Raw genomic sequence first — 14,360 nt, 5'->3', positions numbered from 1 at the left:
ACACAAGAATATTAACACAGTTGAGTTTTGGATTTTAATGTGGGAATTAGTCCAAGCAAATACACTAAGTTTTAAGGATCATGAATGTACTGAATGCAAAACGCCAGTGTGAACTATTGTGGAGTAGGATTTGTACAGGGCTTGCCTATTTCAGAAGTTCCTAAAAAACAGCAGAGCTCTTCTCAAAGTGAATCTAACAATTCATACCAGTAAGATGTTAACTCCCCCTATAAATCCATGGCCATAGGAATGTTTTTTCTAGTACCAGTCTAAGTTCAAAAATCAGACTTTCTTCTTGAGGTGTCTAACTAAGAATCTTACTACACTGAAGTTATCTCAAGTCCAAGATGTGCTGTTTTATTTACAAATCACTCTGAATCAGATACCTAGATTTTTGTTTACCTCTCTAAAAATCATGGAAATGTAAGTATGACAAGTCAAACCCCTGAGATGCTGCCTGCATGTAATTAAATCAGTGTGAGTTAGACAGGGTCAGCATCTGGCTGTTTGTAATTTAAAATGCTTTATGGGAGACAGAGGAATTAACAGACCATTTCTTCACACCGGATTTGCAAGCCTGCAACTAGCCAGCACGCCTAAATAGCTCTTCCTGTTTCCCATCCCATTCATTACTGATTGTGAACAGACGTGGTAAGCATTTTTTGATTCAAAAATTTTTTACTAGAAATGCGTGGTTTGTCAAAAAAACATCTTTATTAATTGAAATTAGTTGTTTTTAATGAACTTCCAGTGAAACTCTGCAGAGGTAACACAGGAAAATGGCTTCCAGGGTTAACAAACAAAAGCACCTCCAAGTCCAAGGACATCTAGTTTTCCTGGATTGGAAGATCCTAAGCCACCCTTCCACACAACAGCATGGATGCAAAACAGCTGCTTGGAAATTTTGCTTGTTTTGCTTCTCCCAGATTTCTCTTTTATAGAATATTTCAAAATTTCTACTTTTTCTTCTGGAATGGAATTTAGAAGCTTAAGAGGATGGGATGCAACAGAAATATTGTGCCAACCCACCATACTTTTTCTAGTTTCAAGGTCAAGCACTGAATATTTGGTCTACTTCAGACTCTACAGATCTGATGAGTGCTCATCTTCTGCTAACACTTCTGAAGATTTTCCTCTCTTTTGCTGGCAACCTGCTGTTTGCAAACTAAGAAGTCAACAACAGAAGCATCCTCTCCAATACACTACAGTAAATGCAGTCAAGAGGGCCACCCCTCACTCCATCTGCTGACACAGCAGAGAGTCACTTGGCAGTAGTAATGCTGCCAGCACAGAGGCTGCATGTCCACCCAAAGGCAGGTCCATTTGTACCCAATCTGCCTCAACTGCCAGTTCAATTCAAACAGTCAAAAATGCTGCTCTGATCCAACTAGAGCTTGAAAATAATCACAAAGACCACAACTTTCCCTCATGCTTTTCTCTCCTCTATAAGCAGCACGTTTTCTGACTCTGAGCCTTGACTCCCTCCTGTCTTCCTTCCCAGCAGTTCTGCATGGGGTAGAGATAGCACTTCACTTTGATCCCTCCATAATCTCAGTATGGACTGGCAATACCATCAGTACCTGGCTTTGGAATGTATTCCCTGGCCACATCTGTTTCAGATTTAAAGGTCGGTTATACAATCAGTGGGAAGGAAGAGAGATTTAACCCTGCAAGACAGTGACCTTCAAACCAATTGCAAAACAACCCTAATTCGGCTCATATCAAGCAACCAAGAAGGAAGAATCTGTTTTTAGAAAGGGAGAAACACATTGATAGTTAAAGAATGTAAATACATTGCATACTTCAGACTTTAAAGTCTTGCCATCTATTCATAATGGCACACACTTCAATAACATAGATAACAAATTAACAGAAGACTTTTGAAAGAAAACAGGTTGAATTTTACTTACCTTAATTTTTGATTCAGTTCTCTGTCACTGTTGAGAAGAACCGTTTCCTCCGTCATTTCTTGTTCTGTTGCTACATTATTCCCAAGCCTCTGTTGAGAATTTGCTTCCCATGTACTATCACCACCAACTACCTGCAACTCTGATGTTCCTGCAATGCCCGAACTCATGTTCTCAGCAGTCAGGCCATCTGAAGGAGAACAGCCTTCATGTTCAAAAGATTTCTGAAGAGGAGTTTCGACCTGAAATTCTGTCCAAGTGTCAAGAATCAATTCCTGTGCTCCAACAGCTGCCAGTTCTTCACCAGGATGGCTGGACCCTGATTTTGGCATCTCTGTCTTGACAGAAATTTCTTCAGGTGATATGTCGCTTACTTCATTTTGGCCCAATATAATCCAACCCTCATCTTGCCCACAGCTTTCCTGTGATTTCCTTTCACCATCCAGCTTTTGAGGCACAATAGAAGAACTTTTCTCTTCTAAGTGAATAGTGTCCTGCTCAGTCCCACAAACAAGGTGATCTTTGCTTTCATTAGAAATGGAGATTGGCTGAAAGGTATCCAAGGAGCCTGGTGAAAAGCCTTCATGGGATTCTTGAAATACAAAATTAATTTCACTTCTTTCAAGGGTATCATTCGTTGCAGGTATACTTTCCTCCTCAGTAACAAGGATGTAATCCATCTCCAGTGAAGCTGGGAGCATCTGCATCCTCACATCTTCCTTACTCTCTGTCCTTTCCAGTTCAGGGCTCTTAGGGGAATTTCTCAGCTTTTTCTCCCTACAAAGTAGGGAGTCAGCTTCTAAAAGAACAGGCAAATAGAAACTCTTTTTAATTTTTGAATTACTGATTTAGTCACCATAACATCCTTTAATCAGTACTGTGAGGTAAAGCTCTTCTCAGTCTGCTATGCTCTGTTAATGTGTACTGGAATTTTATAACATCATCACCATCATCATTATTGTTAAAGGTTATACATTAACATGGCGATCGAATGACAAACGACTCAGTGTCCTATAAGCTAGGCCCTGTACTAACAACAGAAATTATGTTCCTACTTCACTGTTTAAAAGCTTTAGATCTGTCTGAGCGAATGACACTAGAGTTCTTTCCACAGTACACGTTTTGTACATTAGGGAGACACACAAACTCCACACTACACTCAAAGCCTCCTCATTAAGCAGTAATACTCCAGACACTTCCTCCTTTCTCCGTCCCATGCGTTTGCCCTGGAAAGCATATTTTCTTACCATCACATGATCTTCTATCTCCACCTGGTGGTGAGTTAGGATCAGTTGTTTCTGCTTCAGATTTTCCTGTCAAAAAATCAGAATCTGGTCGAGTTACTTCAGACATGGAGAGCAATGGTACTGAGGTGAGATTTTCCTGAAGGCACTCTGTGGATGTTTCAGACACCTTATCTTCGGTCATTAGGATGCCTTCTGCACCTTTTGGAGGAGCTGGCAGTGGTAGCCGTTTTCCCAAAGAAATGCTGTCATAAAATGGCTGCTGTAACAAGAGCTCACTGTTTGCATACTCTCTGCTGCCAGAGAGTTCAGCATCAAAAGATGCAGAGGATGGTGGAGTACACACCGCTGGTGATTGGTCACTGGGTATTTCCTTAAACACAGGAACATCATGTTCAATTACAGCTTCATATTCTTTTGTTGTGTCATCAAACAGTTGATTATTTGAATCAGATTCATTGCCTTCACTACCATCAGGTAGGAAGGACTTGGGAAAGAGTGTCTGTTCATCCTTTGATTTCCCTTCTGCTGCCTCACTGCCTAGTAGTGCCACTACGTTCATTCCACCACATGTGCCTGCCAGGACATTAGTCACTGATGTGTTCTTGATACTATGTTCTATCCCTGTGTCAGATTCATCCACACATTCTTCTGACCTATCTAGCTCATCACCAGTTACTGCTGGGTGGTCAGTATCAGAATATTTTACAACTTTACCCAAGGCACTAATTTTTTTTAAGCTTTGTTCTGCCCTATCAGGTTGATTGAAATCCATGGGAAGCAAATGCATTTGGGAGGTCGCTATTTGAGCTGTATCAGTTGGTGTTCCTTGATGGCTTGCATGAGTGAAACTTCCATGGAACATGTCTTTCAGATCTAAGTATGGTACTTTTACAACTTCACTGGCAATTTCAGCTGACTCAGCAGGGTCAGAAATCAGCTTATTTTCTAGACTGTCTTCTTCTGGAATTGCAAATTCAGGAGGCTCCTGAGGGTTAGAAGAGGTAAACTGATAGAAATCGTTGGTCTTTACTGGTTCATAGTCCTGGGGATGACCATTTTCAGAGTGCGTCTCCACCTTCTGCATTACTAACTGATACTCTGAATCAAAATCTGCCTCCTTACTCATATTTGACCTCAAGTGAATTGGCTGACCGTCTTTGTCTTCAGGCTCCACTGCAATCTGAGAAGATGGGATAGAGGCATGCTTAGCTCCATATTCCTGGCACACAACAGGACTGCTTGATGACTCTGAACCATTGCCTTGGTCACAGTGATTTAAAATATCAGGATTTTCACCATCTGATTTCATCAAAGGGACAATCTGCTCAGCATTAGTCCACAGGTCAGGTTCCACTGAAAACTGCTGATTACTTTCTTGTGTATTATCCTGTAAAATATCTGGGATAAGCACAGTTTGGGGAACTAATATATTCCACTCTGGACTTGACTTTTCTGTCATTTCAAAAGGTAAGTCTTCTTCAGTGAAAGTGCCTGGCATGGAGTTGTGCACTTCTAATATTTCACAGGTGTCCTCCTGTTGTCCTTGAGGAATGAGACCTGCATTTCCCTCACTGTCTTTTGGTAGATCCAGTACACTGATTGCTTGAACTGATGTATTTGGTACAGTTCGTTCCTCATCTGAGAAAGAATTCAGTTGATTTTCCTCATCTGTAGAAAACAACTGCTCTATCAACTCCTTTTCTTCTTTATCCAGTGTGAAAGAATCAAATTGTTGGAACTGTGAAGTGTCTTTATTTATCTGACCATCAGGACTATTGATAGAATGTAGCAGTCTTTCATTTTCTTTTTCATCAGAGTACAGGAGGGCAGGCTGATTTTCATCATTACCTGTGAAATGTGCTTCTGTTAGTTCTTCATCTTGTGAAGGGGAATCACAGGAGTCCTCTTTACTGTTTCCTAACTGGTTTGTTACAAAGTGACTTGAAAAAGAATACTGATCTTCCAACTGCTTTTCTTCACAAGGTTGTGAACTCCACCACTCTGAACGGTTATCTGGAAAATCAGGTGTTCCTACTGTGGACTTTGGATTAGTTCTTAAATCAGCTTCCAGTGACATATTCCACCTATCTACAGCTTTTGAAGAATGCTCTTCTTTATCACCAGCAGCAGAAGTCAATGTAGGATCTTTGCTCATTTGATACGAATATAAGTCTTCCCCAGTATCTGTTTTTTCATTGAAAATACTCACCCGAGTTCTTTCCTCAGGTGTTTTACTGTGCCCTGTAGTAGATTCAGGAGTCTTACTATGGTCAATAAAGTCAGTAGTCATACCCTCCTGCAATACCTTCCTGGCTTCAATTGTTTCAGAATTTTCATTGAAGATTCCTATCAAGACCTTCTCTCCCACCCTAGTTTTTGCACCTAAATTGTCTTCATTAGCTTCAGGACTTGTTGCATTGGACTGAACATAATCCTCTCCCTTTTCAGATGCTTTGTGCTGTTTGTTTTCACACACTGAATCTTCATTAATCACTTCTGGATGTGCCTCTGAATTCTCTGAATCTTCATTTATGTCAGGACTTGATAAAGAAGATACAGTATCATCATCTACATGGGCATTCCAAAAATCTAAGCTTTTAGGAACTTTGTTCTCTTTGCCACTTATTTCAAATTCTTCTTTGTATTCATTCCCAAATTCCTTCTTTTTACAAGAATCTTCAAGATTTTTATTATTTTTAATCTCCCACATATCCCTGCTTCTTTCATGATGACTAGCAGCTGGAAGATCTCCCCACACATTCACAGATGCATCGCTTAAATCAGGACTTGTTCCACTTGAGTGTGTATAATCATTTATTGAATTACTCCACACATTATCTTCTTCCAAATAGCTTTTGATCTGTATATCTTTTGAAAGGCTGCTTGTGGTATTTGCTATTTCAAGGATTTCGCTTGCCTCAGGACTTGTTCCAGGAGACTGCAAATCTTCACATGGCTGTGAATCCCAAGCAGTTTGCGGAAACCTGTCATTAAGCACTGCAAATGGCTCTTCATAAAGATTATTAGCAGGTTCTAAATTTTCAGAGTTTTCATTTCTCCCAGAACCTATTTCAAATGAAAATGAACTTTCCACCACAGACGTATGTGTAGTATCAGGAACACTAACAAATCCAGAAGGACTATTCTTAAACTCATCTGTGAAAGAATTTTCATTGGTCCTCATCAGTTCAGAGCTATTTTTAAAAGACACTAACTCAGAATTACAAATGTCTGGATGGTTAGAAGTCACTTCATGTAAGCATTCTTGCCCTTCTCCCAGTGGTTCTTGTGGTTTATCCATCAAAGGAATTGATGTGGCTTGGCCACAACCATTCTTTCCAGAGTCATTCCAGACACCTGAGCTGCCAGGCATTTTAGAAGAATTATTTTCAGGATTATCACTACCCTTGTCAGAACTTTCAGAAATACTTTCCGTCTTTGGACTTGTCACATCCTCCATCACTGTAGCCTCTTCTTCAGCTCCCTCAGAAAGCAGCTGTGACATTTCACTGTAATTGTAATTTTGTGGTAAGGGGTGATCAAAAAACTTGTAATTTCTGCCTCCTGCAGAAATACTTGAAGATTCTAAACTATTCTGCAACACGTCTTTTCTATCTTCCTGACTAACTGGATTGCTTTGATTAGAAAATGACTCATTCTCTGTAATTAACGTTTCCAAACTAACACTATTTCTCATTTTTTCTGGGGAGATGGCAACTTCAGTTGTTGACTCGTTTTCTTCCAAATCTGTTTTACCTGAAGGTTCATTGTCCTCTTGCACTGGTTTATTACAAACGTCATTAATCATCTGCTGTCCACTTGTCTCATGTGTTCTCTTACATTCTTCTCCTTCCTTAGAGATGACAATGGCATTATTCCAGCCTTCCTCATTACCCTGCCCACTCTGTAAATCCCATGAGTTCAGCTGCAGCACTGAATCCTGACTATCCAGCTCTTCATCCATACCAGCAGTGTTTTGTGCTGCATTCTTACTAAGTATCTCACTCCCTAAGTCACATATTTTAAGATTCAAGCCATTCTCAGTTTCTGAAGTTGGCATAGAGGTGTTTGTGTCTTCTACAAGAACACTGCCCACTGTTTCTGCATTGTCAGCTGCTGTCTGTCTAGTATTTAATTCATTCTGTGAGGGTGATAAATCATTCACTGTTTGATTATATGCCAGTGTCACTCTTCTGTTTTCAGATACAGGAAAATTATTTTCACTAGTACATGATTCAGTTGAAAAACATAGATCATTTGTTTGTTCTGAATTAAGAAAAGGTTTAGCAGAGGCAGAAAGAACTGGAACTTCAGAATTTCTTTCTTGTAACTGGGTGATGTTGTTTAGTGGAGTGTTCCAGGTATCTGTATTTCTAGTATTTGAAAAAGGCATATTGTTAGGAGATAATGGTTCCTTACTTGATTTCTCAAGCACTTTTGACTCAGCCAAATCTTTGTTAATGAATTTACCAGTAACTGTTTCTTCATCAAAACCCTTGTCCTCATTTTCTCTTTCATCTTCCACATAGGTAGGTGATATATATGAATCAGATGTTGAATAATTGGTGTCTGGTGGAGAAATAACTAAATCTTCCGTTACATTTGAGGAACTAAGATCTGAGTTTTTGTATAAGAAGGTATCCTCCCATGGCACCACTTCTTCTGTTACTTCTTTTCTGATGTTTTTATCATACGTATTCCAGGTGTCTATATTTTTAAATGGTTTTGGTCTATGTTTAGGATCACCAAACACAGCTTTTTCCCCTGTGTTCAGCTTGGAATTATTTTGCATATTGTTGAAAACAAAATTTATGTTTTCAGATTTTCCATGGTCTTCTATTGAATAACAACTTCCTTTATCCCACACTTCTGGATTTTCAGTCTCATTGTCCACTATGATATCTGAAGAATCTGATAAAACAGTTTTTGATATGGCCCATTCCTCAGGAATATTCACTGATTTTAATTCTCTCTCTAGTTTGGGCATGTTCCACACATTTTCTGAGGATCTACCAGCATTTCCTTCATCAAACTCAGTCCAGATTTTGTAAGAGTCTCCAGCTAGCTGACTACCTTTTCCTTCGCCACTACACCATGCATCTGACATCACAGGTGTTGGCTGGCTGACCTTCCACAGGTCTGTAAAGCTCTCTGCTTCTTGCTTTGTCTTGTCTAAAGAAGCAGTTTCCAAACAAGACTGTTCACTGTTTTTCTCTTGATTCCCATGGTTCCAACTATCTTGTTTAAACTGATTATCCCACAGACCTGCTTTCATATATTCCATTTGCTTTGGCTGTTTTTGGAGGAACACAGAATCTGAGGCTCTTCTATCAGTATGTTCTCGTAGCAAGGGACTTTCCTTAGAATCTTTCCATAAGACAGGACTCTGAAATACAGATTCCTGTTCACTTGAACTCCATGCATCAGCATTTCTGGAATCTAAGTCAAAGCCATCCCACCAGCTCCCATATCTAACACGAGACTGAGAGTAATTTGTGCCATCTATTTCATTAATTTTTTTTATGACATCTTGTGAGAAAATTAAAGGCTGCCCATTATCTAATGGTGAAGTATCTACAAGACTATTCATAGGAGTTGGTGGAATTCTTGAATCAGCAGATTTCAACATTTCTGGTGAAGAAGAATCACCTTCAACTAAATCAATCAAACTTGAAGTTTTCTCACAAATTTCTCCTGGATTCTCATCAATTTCAGCCAGGTTGTCTTCCTCAATTTTTGTCATGAGGAAGTCAGTTGAATAATTTGCTGTATCATTATCTAACAGGTTTGCCTCATCAAGTTCTTTCTTCAGAGTGAGTTGATGCCCTTCTGATGAATCACTATTGAGAAAATAGTCATCTGCTGGGGAACAATCAACAGAACGAGAAGATGACTCAGATGGAGCTGTAACCATGGGTGCTAGACCAAAATTGAAAAGATCGAAGTTATCACTATTGTTTCCTGACTGAGACTTTTGTTCTTCAGCTATTGCTCCTTCAGGAATAGGGCTATAGGAATCAAAGCCAGGCAGAAGACTGTGATGCGAAGCACCACCTTCTGCAACAGGGCTATCATCACTAAGAAAAACAGAACTCTCCTTGGAAGACCGGCTGCTTCTAATGGTAGCCAAGCCACTGTCTGGACTCACAAGGTCTACACTAACATCAATGTGGGCTTGCATAGACCCATTTAGATCTTGAGGATTTTCTGTAAAATTGGCAGAACTGGGCTGTGGTTCTACATCAGAACCATACAACTCCATAATACCAGAAGATCCTTGTGAAAGTGGAGCACTTCCAGCAACAGCTTCAGTAGAAGAAGTTCTACTGTTTGATACCATTTCTGGTTGCCTTCTATTTATAACTTCCTTAATTAGGAGAAAAATTTGATCACAGGTCACCAAAGAATTTTCTTGATGATAAATAAGAACTTGGTCACATTCACATTCTAGAGGATCCAGCTCCAAACAAGGATTCTGACATTCTTCTAATTCACAGCAGATCTGTTGAAAAACAGGGTATTTCAGAAGTCACTGCAGTCATGGGCATAAAGGCACTTCATCATGTAATACAGCCATACCTGTCTCTTCCTATTAACCTATTGCTTGGCCATTTCACTGTAGCATCCTTATTATGATCCCCAAATAGATGATGTATTACAACAGAAGATCAAGACAACATATTTGTTATATGATTGGTCAGAAATTATACCATTTGACTTTTCACTTCACTTGTTATTAATAACAGAAAATCCAAATAAATGTGTGGTTGTTCCCTTAAGAAATGTGAGTAAAATTTATGTAGTACTTTAGGAATGTATTTCTAGAAAGGGATTATTATATTAGTAAAGTAAATGCATTTTATTGAAAACAATGGAGTTACTTAGCCACCTGTCCCTAAAATCATAAGTTTTCAAGACTGAGAAAAAGGTTCAAAAATTTGCCACTGAAATAGTCTCTTCCATCTGGGGATAAATATAGTTTAAAAAGATGAAAAGCACCTAGCTCTGGAAAAATGTTCACAATTGTAACAATTTTTTTCTTTCAGAGCTTGAATTCTTTAGGAATAACATATACATGTATGAGTTCTGGTCATTACCATTTACAAGGTGTCCGCTTATCACTCATTGCCAAAGACACATTTGTGTAAACCACAATACAAACCCAAGCCAAAACTAGGGGGGGAAAAAACCAAAACAACATTTTAACTGAACTGAAAAATTTTGCCTCTTTCGGTATTTCTCATAATCTTTTTCTATCAGCTTGGTCTGAAGCAATACCAAATATCATAATCTTTCATTCTGTATCATATAAATAATTCAGCCATTTCAAATAGTTGGTCAGTTGCTGGTCAACTGTTGCTACATTTTTACCTCACTTAATTAATCAACACCTTGATATAGACTACTTAAAAAAACCCCAACATCTTTTTTCAGAAAAAACATCTGATTCTTTTTCCAGGTACTTACTTGATTGCCTAGCTCAACATTTTCTGAGTATACTGCTATTTGTTGTTTTGTTTGCTTCTCATCTGACAAGCAGTTGGCCAGAATGACAAGTACATCAAACCCATATTTATCTACGAATGCCTTCAGATCACCAATGAGACTCCTGTGTAATATGCAGTCCTGAAAAATATTAAGAAATTAAAAGAAATGTCAGCAACTTCTCCTGTTCTTTTCATCCAAATCTGCCATAAAAGTAGCCATAAATGTTAAAAAGCATCAGCAGCTCTAATGAGCAAGAGAATTCCATTTCACTTGTCAAAACAGCTATGTGCCTAATAAAATCAAGAGCCAGCCACAGCATAGTAATGGAAGAACACTAAAATACTAAATGCAGGTTTTGCCTTCTTGAATCTGCTGGTGAAACATAATTCTTACTTGTTCCTGCCACCTACTTTTGCAACATTGCTTAAAAGTACTCCAAGCTCTAGGCCAGTGTATCCCCATGACAAAGAAATTGGGCAAAGGGGGTAGGAGACCAGCATGGATGAGCATGGAACTCCTAGCAAATCTCGAACACAAGAGAAATGTGTGTCATGCGGAAGAAGGGACAGACCACATAGGAGGATGTCTTGGGGTGACTTTACGATGTGTATTTCCTAAACGACACAGCCAGCACCCTCCCCCCTCCCCCCCCCGGAATCACAGCATCTCAGGATGCACACCCAAGCTGTGCTAAACCATGACAGAGGACTATAGGAACATCATCAGAGTTGAAAGGATACAATGAGGAAGGCCAAGGCCTACTTGGAATTGAGTCCGCCAAGGGTTATCAAGGACAACAAGAAAGGCTTCTACAAGTTTATCAGCAGCAAAAGAAAGATTAGGGAAAATGCAGGGCCACTGCTCAATCAGATGGGTGTTCTGGTGATGGAAGACACAGAGAAGGCAAAATTACTGAATGCCTTCTTTGCCTGTCTTTACTGCTGAGACTGCCCTCAGAAGTCCCAGATCTCAGAGGTATGAGAGAAAGACTGGAGAAAGGAAGGCTTCCCCTTGGCTGTTGAGGGTTGCGTTAGAGATCAGCTGGGCTTAAAACCATAAATCCATGGGCTCTGATGGGATGTACCAAAGGGTGCTGAGAGAGCTGGCGGATGTTGTTGCTCTGCTGCTCTCCATCATCTTTGAAAAATCATGGAGAAGTGCCTGATGACTCAACAAAGGCCAATGTCATTCCCATCTTCAAAAACAGTAAGGAGACTTGGGAAACTACCAGCCAGCCAGCCTCACCTCAGTTCCTGGAAAGGTGATGTAATAGATCATTCTGGAGATCATCAAAAAGTTGGAGACAAGAAGGTTATCAGGAGCACAGGAGTAGTCAGGATGGATTCACTGAGGGCGAATCATGTAGGACCAATCTGAGGGACTTCTGTGATGGCAGGATGGGTTGATGAGGGAAAAGCAGTGGATGGTGCATATCTTGAGTTCAGCAAGGCTTTTGACAGTGTCTCCCATAACATCCTTGCAGGTAAGCTCAGGAGATGTGGGTTAGATGAATGGACAGTGAGGTGAATCAAGAACTGGCTGAATGGCAGAACTCAGAGGGTTGTCATCAGTGGAACAGAGTCCAGCTGGAGGCCTGAACACCAGTCTGTGGTATTCTCCAGGGATCAATACTGGGACCAATCTTATTCAACTTGTTTATCAAACACCTGGAGGAAGGGACCAATTGCACCCTCAGCAAGTTTGCTGGTGACACTAAACTGGGGGGAGTGGCTGACCCACCTGAAGGCTCTGCTGCCATTCTGTGGGACCTGGATCAGCTGGAGGGTTGGGCAGAGAGAAACCTGATGAGGCTCAACAAGGGCAAGTGTCGGGTCCTGCACCTGGGGAGGAGCAGCCCCAAGTGCCAGCACAGGCTGGGGCTGACCTCCTACAGAGCAGCCCTGTGGAGAAGGACCTGGGACTCTGGGTGGATCACAAGCTGTCCATGAGCTGGCAGTGCCCTTGTGGCCAGGAGGGCCAATGGTATCCTGGGGTGCATTGGGAAGAGTGTGGCCAGCAGGTCGAGGGAGGTGATCCTCCCCCTCTACTTGGCCCTAGTGAGGCCACACCTGGAGTTCTGTGTGCAGTTCTGGGCTCCTCAGCACAGGAGAGAGAAGGAGTTACTGGAGAGGGTCCAGCTGAGGGCCACAAGGATGATCAGGGGGCTGGAGCATCTCTCTTATGAGGAGAGACTGTGGGAGCTGGGCCTGTTTAGTCTGGAGAAGACTGAGAGGGGATCTCATCAACACACTGAAATATTACAAAGGTGGGTATCACGACAAGAGTGCCAGACTTTTTCCAGTGCTGCCCAGAAACAAGATGAGGTACAATGGCCATAAACTGAAACACGGGAATTTTCACATAAACATGAGGAAGAATTTCTTTACACTGAAGGTGGCAGAGGACTGGAATGGGCTGTCCAGGAAGGTCATGGACTCTCCTTCTCTGGGGACATTCAAACCCACCTCGTCGTTTTCCTGTGTGATCTGCTTCAGGTGACCCTGCCTTGACAAGGGGGTTGCACTAGATGATCTCCAGAGGTCCTTTCCAACCCTAACAATACTGTAATTCTGTGATACTGGGATATTTCTATTTCTTGAATAAATCACCTCTTTTTGTTAGAAAAAGAAAAATATTTTATGAAATTTGTCATGCCAATATTTAATCTAAAATAACAGATGTTAAAATAATAGTATTGAGATGCAAAATTCAGCAATCAAAAGGAAATCCACAAGCTAACTTAATTTTGCAGCCCTTTATATGTGCCCATGATGATGTTACCCAATTGTAACACACAATTACCACAGATTGTTCCTATAGATTCCCTTGTTCCTGCTCTTTGAATTGTGCAAATCTTCAAACACACACACACACACACAAAAGTAAGGACTGAGTATTTTTTACACTCCTTGTATCAAAAAAATTGCCTACTTTCACAAACACCCCACACCAAGCATACAGGAGATAAATTTTTATGTTTCCTATTCTCATTAATGCTTCGACTAGCCCAGTTATCTAGAACTCGAAACATAAACCATACATCCACCTTTCTCAACTGGGAACATAATGCACAAAGTATAGATGTCTTTTTTCAGCCCTCAGTTCTGATAACTACTGGTGAACAAAGACTTAGAAATTTAATTTTCTCCTTTATGTTTCTACTGTTTGTTTTTAAAATAATTTTCTGTCATCTTCTAGCCAAGAGTTCTTTTGATGCTGCCAAGCTAGACTGGCCTTGAATAAACAGCAGTTCATCATGAACACAGCACAACTGTATGTGCAGATTGGCATGTTATTCCCCTGCATCTGTCTCCTACCTAATGAATTACACTGTTTTGGTTACAAATATATAAATACTATTTATTAATCTACTCAAATGTGTCCACAAATGCATCTCCCTCCCTGTAAGTTAAACTTAAAACAAAAAAATCTATTTGTCAAATGCTTTGGAAGTAGAGTCCTTTCTGCGACTAGAGATTAAGTTCTCCCTTTGATGTTTGCATAGCACCTAAAAATGAGGTTTATGTGAAATTCACACAGATTAATGCACGAACAGTCAGCTGACAGTTTACTGGTGGACACTCAGATGTGAACTCTGAATCAAGGGTTATGGTGAGGAATTATCACGAATAAGCTTTGAATGTCCAAACCAGTAAAATCCTCTTCTGAAGTGTCATAGGTTAGCAAGCATAGTCCCGGAAGGGACGTCCTTGCTAAG

General features: G+C 40.4%; 1 protein-coding gene across 14 annotated transcripts in view; it reads right to left on the bottom strand.

Annotated features, from left to right (window-relative positions):
- The window catches only part of PRUNE2 (prune homolog 2 with BCH domain), a 138,120-nt gene that overhangs the window by 47,458 nt on the left and 76,302 nt on the right, over positions 1-14,360 (bottom strand). For all 14 annotated transcript variants that reach the window (XM_042033145.1, XM_042033149.1, XM_042033147.1 and 11 more), the window contains exons 7-9: positions 10,622-10,780; positions 3,155-9,656; positions 1,911-2,706 (exon numbers count right to left, since the gene is read on the bottom strand). In XM_042033145.1, the coding sequence (XP_041889079.1) occupies positions 1,911-2,706; positions 3,155-9,656; positions 10,622-10,780 (7,457 nt within the window). The remainder of the gene's footprint in view (positions 1-1,910; positions 2,707-3,154; positions 9,657-10,621; positions 10,781-14,360) is intronic.

This window comes from Corvus kubaryi, unplaced genomic scaffold, assembly GCF_017639235.1.
Source record: "Corvus kubaryi isolate FWS band 111438036 unplaced genomic scaffold, C.kubaryi_AGA036_p1.0 37357, whole genome shotgun sequence".
In the NCBI taxonomy this organism is placed as follows: domain Eukaryota; kingdom Metazoa; phylum Chordata; class Aves; order Passeriformes; family Corvidae; genus Corvus; species Corvus kubaryi.
The sequence above is the reverse complement of the archived record's forward strand: the minus strand, read 5'-3'. Positions and strand labels throughout refer to the sequence as shown.